The sequence below is a fragment of the Oncorhynchus tshawytscha genome, linkage group LG14, assembly GCF_018296145.1.
Source record: "Oncorhynchus tshawytscha isolate Ot180627B linkage group LG14, Otsh_v2.0, whole genome shotgun sequence".
Classification (NCBI taxonomy): Eukaryota; Metazoa; Chordata; class Actinopteri; order Salmoniformes; family Salmonidae; genus Oncorhynchus; species Oncorhynchus tshawytscha.
In genome coordinates this window covers 42,048,239-42,054,714 of record NC_056442.1, presented here as the reverse complement: position 1 = coordinate 42,054,714, position 6,476 = coordinate 42,048,239, and the positions used below count along the sequence as shown (strand labels likewise).

The following is a 6,476-nucleotide window of genomic DNA, read 5'->3' as shown; positions in this document are numbered from 1 at the left end:
GGGACATCACGTGCACTATCTGTGGCAGCAGAGGGCACACATGCCAGTCGGTGCCGTGTCGGTCCCTCTGGGAGACGAGGCAGCAGGCAGGGCTCTCTGGAGTTACTTTTAGTTTAAATTATGTAAAAAGTGGTTGCAGTTGCTTGTATTGAGACTGGTGAGGACGTGTTTAGGTCAGAGCTTGATTTCTAGCTCGTTTACAGCACTGTTGCTATAGCTCCTGCTCCACAACCCCCTTCCTGAACAAGCCTGCAATCAGCCTGGGAAGACGTGGCAGTATGGGGGAGGGGGGAGTGATGAGGAGGCTGAAACTAATTACTTTGACAAACTTCTAGTAACTATGGTTACAATTACTGTTATAAAAGTTGTGTGGAATCCCTTCCATAATCATTGCTTTTGAACAGGATTATTGAAAATACAAATCATGCAGACAGTATGAGCATTGTGCCCAATGTACTCATTCACAACTACAAGAAGAAGCCAAAGGGATGTCATCATCACTGACATGCACATATCCTCTGTTGAAAAATACACACTGTTGTACTTTACCCATACATACTGTGCTGGTGAATGAAAGTTAGAAAATGTGTGAAAGTTTTATATGATGAAAGCTGTGTGTGGGATTGAGTCAGCCTGCAGCTTTAAAACCATGCAGAGGACTCAGGCAAATGGATCCAGGGGAGGTCTGACGTCTAGGATTCCTAAGGAGAGCCAGAGGTTTCATTTGCATACCCCATTCCCAACTTCCAGAAGTTTCTTTTCTGGGGGATATATAGGCCGGAGTAAAAAATAATAAGAACATCAATCGACAGAGGAGCTAACCCAAAGAGTGATATCTGGAAGAGGTCGTGCCAAGCTGTGCCAGGTAAGGACTGGGAGAGACTGGGAGAATGCTCAGTTTTAACGATGTTTTTGGGGGAAAGCTGTTGTTTTGTTGTAATGGTTTAAAGTAAAAGTAGTGCATGCATTTAGGTTCTGAAACTATTTTCAACATAACTTTGTAGAATTTGGTATGTAATTCTGATTCAGGCACTCTTGCACAATCTTTACGTTTAATCAAACGGCACATATACGCTATTATCTCAACTGTTTGGTGAGAACTGGAGTAGCTGATAGGGTGCCGCATTGATGTTCATGCAATTTATCTATAAACGGTATTAGATATGGCAGTTATAACTGTATTTTGAGATAATATCGTTGCTTGATGATGCATGTCGATTATTGGGTTACAGCTATTCAATAAATGAAGAGAGAAAATGACAAATCATTGCATTAACTTCATTGGGGATATTATTTGGTTGTGGGCACATACAAACAAGCTGAATTGTTAGTTACATTGTATATATGATTTTGGGAGTGGTGGGACGTTCATAGCGGTGGGAAGTCATTTGGGGTGGGTGCTGCGATGTTTTCTAAAAATAAAAATTATGGAACAAAGACTTTTCCTGCGCTGCAGACGGCAACCTGTGGGTCATGCACTGACCAATGAGAAGTGTTACATGTGTGTATGCACGATATACCTAGCTATGAATCATTATTCAAGAAAATATCAAATACAAAATGTTTTCAAGAATGACCCTTATATTCAAAGAAATGTTATGAAAAAAAAGCTCCATGTGGGTTTGACTAATGCTTTATCACCTGCTGTATGGAGATTATCCCATGCACCTCTTTTCTTTCAGAATGAAAAACGAAAACCTTGGCATCAGTATGAAAACATTTCAAGGTATCCCAAGATGATGCAAAGATATACAAAGTGAAAAATGCTAAATAAGGCAAAACCAGCTCTACTGCCATGTTTTTGAAGGCAGAGAAGCAATTTACAAGTAGTCGAAATTCAAAGGATTAATAGCTGTTAGACGTATCCTGAGGCTGAACATTTGCTCCTTTTTATTTTAAAAAGACTGTGGGCTTCTGTTCACGGGCAAAAAGTACCCGCATAGGTCCTATGTGGAAATTCATAACAATGTGCATTAATGATACCTCTGGGAACTTCTGAATATCACATTTTCTTTTAGAAATTGTGAATTTATCCTTTTTTTCAACAATGAATAAGAACACAGAGGTATACAAAATACACCTTCAGTCAGAGCCCAGCACACTAGGGTGCTGCTATAGCTCAAGTGTTCTTCAGCTGCTGACGTGGCTAGAAACATGGCTGCCTGAAATTGGAAGCCATTCATTTGTGCAGCCAACCCTGCCCTCTTCTGGGTTCAACATTGTAATTTGTGGTGACTATTGTAATTTAACTGCTGAATAAGTGTCCTCCGTCTAAAACTTATTTGCTTCACAAACATAGACCATTTTAAAACAGTGGCCTCAAATACCAACACACAATTCCTACATTCTTGTATTTTTGTCTGCTTTCAGGCTTCTATAGCTGCTCAAGAACCAGAAGAAAGACAGGATGTGGGTGACCGTCGTAGCTCTGTGTCTGCTGGCCATTGTGGCCTCTGGAGAAGACAGGAAGAAGCTGAGCAGCCACGCCACCACCATGGCTGACCAGAGCGCCAATCTGGCCTTCAGACTCTACCACACGGTGGCCAAGGAGAAGGGCCTTGACAACATCCTGATATCCCCTGTGGTGGTGGCCTCCTCCCTGGGCATGGTGGCCCTCGGGGGCAAGGCTTCCACCGCCTCCCAGGTCAAGTCTGTCCTCAGCGCTGACACCCTGAAGGATGAGCACCTGCACACAGGCCTGTCAGAGCTCCTGAATGAGGTCAGCTACTCCAAGACCCGTAATGTCACATGGAAGATCAGCAACCGCCTCTACGGCCCCAGCTCGGTCACCTTTGCCGATGACTTTGTGAAGAGCAGCAAGAAGCACTACAACTATGACCATTCAAAGATCAACCTCAGGGACAAGCGGAGCGCAGTGAACTCCATCAACGAATGGGCGGCCAAGTCGACAAACGGCAAGCTGCCTGAGATCACCAAGGATGTGCAGAATGCTGATGGAGCCATGATCGCCAACGCTATGTTCTTCAAGCGTAAGTAGAGTTCTTCAAAAACACTCTGTAGCCTAGTAGTTAGTACCTTCCGCTACTGCTATTACCGTTGCTATTGGGGAGTATTAAACAGTGAGATGTGAATATCTTTAGAAAACAAACATCCTCTGTCTACAGCTCACTGGGATGAGAAGTTCCATGAGAAGATGGTAGACAACCGTGGCTTCCTGGTGACCCGTTCATTCACAGTCTCTGTTCCCATGATGCATCGCACTGGTAGGTTTCATTAACCTTTTGAATAGAGACATACCATACATACCATACAAGATCAGTTGACTAATCTATTCTTATCTCATGACTGTTTTCCACAGGTCTCTATAAGTTCCATGATGACACAGAGAACATGTTGTTTGTGCTGGACATGCCCCTGGGCCAGAAGCAGTCCAGCCTGGTGTTCATCATGCCCTACCACCTGGAGCCCCTGGATAGGTTGGAGAAGCTGCTGACCCGCAAGCAGCTGGAAACCTGGATGGGCAAGATGGAGGAGAGGGCCGTGGCCATCTCTCTGCCCAAAGTCAGTGTAGAAGTTAGCCACAACCTCCAGGTAAAGACAACATTGCGACTATATTGTTTTCAATAGATTTAAAGGTTATTAATGACTTCTCATAATCTATTAGTTAGCTTGCAAGCTTGACTCTGAAATAACATATTTGACCTACATATAAACCAATTCTCCATGTTTCACTCTCTATTGTACTCTTCTCTCCAGAAAACTCTTGGTGAGCTTGGTCTGACTGAAGCTGTGGACAAAACCAAGGCTGATTTTTCCAACATCTCTGGCAAGAAGGACCTGTACCTCTCCAATGTGTTCCATGCCTCTGCCATGGAGTGGGACATTGAGGGGAACCCTTTTGACACCAGCATCTTCGGAAGCGAGAAGCTGAGGAACCCCAAGTTATTCTACGCTGACCATCCCTTCATCTTCCTGGTGAAGGACAACAAGACCAACTCCATCCTCTTCATCGGCAGAATGGTGCGACCCAAAGGAGACAAGATGCGTGATGAGTTATAATAGTTAATGGATGTGAGTTACGGTTTACTGATTGAATCATGCCAGGAAATGGTATGTGTATCATGGTATCACTGTTACCTCAAGAACACATTCCAACAGGTAACCTGTGGACTGAATAGCTAGGCCTACTAATGTATCAGACACATTAAGCACTCCCAGGGAACAGGAGTGTATACGTTTGAATGAATGCTGTTTGGCCTTTGCAATGTGCCATAATGAATAACATTGTTAAAGTCTGCATTTCAACACATTTCAGGAAATAGCCAAACACCGTAAGTGCCTTTATAGAGTACCTGAACATTGAATAGCAGATGACCTGACAGCATGCTTATATTAATTAGCTATGATCTCTCAGATTTCTGCCTTCCATAAAATCAGACATATTCCACCATTATTTTCACCAGTATGGGTTTGGCTTCTCTCTTATTTTTAGTTTGATCTGTGTGGTTACTTGCATTATCTTTGTTTAAAGAGAAATATTGTTGCACAAGCAACTTTCATGACATACTATCTTCCACTTTCCAACCAGCAAAGTACATTTATCAGGCTTTCACAGTTTTTGCCTTCCAGCTACACTGAAACTGTTCCTCTGTACTCTTTGTTTTAATTGAATTATCTATGCAATTTGCCAATCAAACTGTGTGACTTTATGTTGTCGGCATTTACCACAAAACCTTGGAATGTTGCCATAATTCAATGTTGTGTCCTTTGACTATTTTTCAATAAAAATAAACACAAAATGAACTTGGTGTGTGATTAACATTCAACGTTGATAAGTGTAAGAATCTGGTCAGTTTCGTCTAAGCATACTGATACATCATGATTAAGAAAATATTAGATTTAACATAAGGGGCCATAATCAGGATATAAGCCTCTGAAATTAACTAAATTGTGCAGTGAGTATGCAATTGTGTATCTAACTGTCTGTGTTAAGTGAGGGAAAATGATAACAATCGTTCCGGGCGAACATTCCTCTGTCTCCAGAATGGAATGTGGAGAATCTTTCGTGGGACACCTTACATAGGCTAAGTTTTAAACCTGCAAAAGGCACACAATTCCAAAGGATTCACAAAGCTTACAGGCAGTACCTATTTAACACATTAGTTAGTACTGCCGGAGCTTAATATAGAGATCATTAAGATAGGAAATCCCCATTAATAAGATAATCAACCTAGCTGGGTGAGGTTGTAGTGCAGGGTTAGCATGGTGAAACAGGGAGAAGATCTACTCAACAAGGAAGTAAAACTTATGACACATCTCTATTGTCAATTGACACATCTCTATTGTCAATTGAGACCTTAGACACGAAACTGATTCAGAAACTGTTCATCAACCATCCTAAATAATTATGAAAAACAGACATTTTGTAGAATATGGGGTGTTAAAAACAAAGTAGTCTTTCATCATCACGTTCCCATGAACAAACAATTTAGAGAGTAATGGACAAAGGTGATGGAGGACAGAAAGATCAAGAGATGTGATCTCACCGCCATCTTCTGGCGAATAGAGCAACCACGTGGATAATACTTTCCCTTTCTTTTTGTCACGCCCTGGCCTTAGTATTCTGTGTTTTCGTTAGTATTTTGGTGAGGCCAGGGTGTGACATGGGGATTTATGTGGTTTGTTTTGTCTGGGGTTGTTTGTAGTTATGGGATTGTGGTTAGAGTAGTACTCTAGGTAAGTCTATGGTTGCCTAGAGTGGTTCTCAATCAGAGGCATGTGTTTATCGTTGTCTCTGATTGGGAACCATATTTAGGCAGCCATATTCTTTAGGTCTCTTGTGGGTGATTATTCCTGTCTTTGTGTTTGTGGCACCAGATAGGACTGTTTTGGTTTTTCACGTTTCTTGTTTTGTAGATTGTTGTATTTTCATCTTTATTAAAGATGGACAAAACTAACCACGCTGCATTTTGGTCTGCCTCTCTTTCCCCAGAAGAAAACCGTTACACTTTTTGTCTAGAAGAGCCAAAGAAATTATTGTAACCCAGTGTCATATGCATACATATAAATAAAACCACAGTGATTTATTTAATTATATATATATAATATTTACATGAGTCTTTGTGTCTCATAAATATCCAAGACAAATAACATATAATGAATGCATCTTTACGTTTCTGATTACGGATTACATTACTGATTACTTTATTTTTTATGTAACTGTAATCAGTAACAGATTACATTTTTCAACACCGTGCATCATAAAAATGTATGTTGCATACTGTACATTATTTTAATTAATTGTTCTCTTAGTCTATTAAATAGATTAATTAATATACATAAGACACTAAAAGCTTACCAATATACTGTATATCATCAAACAACCATCTGCATATATCATTGCTCATGTTATTTGGTAATGATCTATTCATGTTTTTCACTGCATAGGTAACCCTAAAGTATGCGCTCATAGTGCTTGTAATGGACGCTCATTCATTGTCATTCATACAAGTCAT

The 6,476-nt window shown here is 40.8% G+C and overlaps 1 protein-coding gene across 2 annotated transcripts; it reads left to right on the top strand.

Moving 5' to 3' along the window:
• Window positions 1–720: 720 nt before the first annotated feature.
• LOC112267228 (serpin H1) lies at window positions 721–4,764 on the top strand. 2 transcript variants are annotated; one of them, XM_024445450.2, is made up of 6 exons: window positions 749–865; window positions 1,683–1,726; window positions 2,371–2,990; window positions 3,126–3,224; window positions 3,320–3,552; window positions 3,718–4,764. In XM_024445450.2, the coding sequence occupies exons 3-6, from the start codon at window positions 2,408–2,410 to the stop codon at window positions 4,018–4,020; spliced, it is 1,218 nt and encodes a 405-aa protein (XP_024301218.1). In that variant the 5' UTR covers window positions 749–865; window positions 1,683–1,726; window positions 2,371–2,407; the 3' UTR covers window positions 4,021–4,764. The 2 variants fall into 2 exon arrangements, with proteins under 2 accessions (XP_024301217.1, XP_024301218.1); XM_024445449.2 differs by lacking the exon at window positions 1,683–1,726 and having other exon boundaries at window positions 721–865.
• Window positions 4,765–6,476: the final 1,712 nt, after the last annotated feature.

What these genes read in the sequence shown, in the direction of transcription:
- LOC112267228 (XM_024445449.2), top strand. Translation starts at nt 2,408, where the DNA reads ATGTGGGTGACCGTCGTAGCTCTGTGTCTGCTGGCCATTGTGGCCTCT. An exon ending in CAACGCTATGTTCTTCAAGC is followed by an intron (nt 2,991 to 3,125) that starts GTAAGTAGAGTT and finishes CTCTGTCTACAG; the next exon opens with CTCACTGGGATGAGAAGTTC. An exon ending in TCCCATGATGCATCGCACTG is followed by an intron (nt 3,225 to 3,319) that starts GTAGGTTTCATT and finishes TGTTTTCCACAG; the next exon opens with GTCTCTATAAGTTCCATGAT.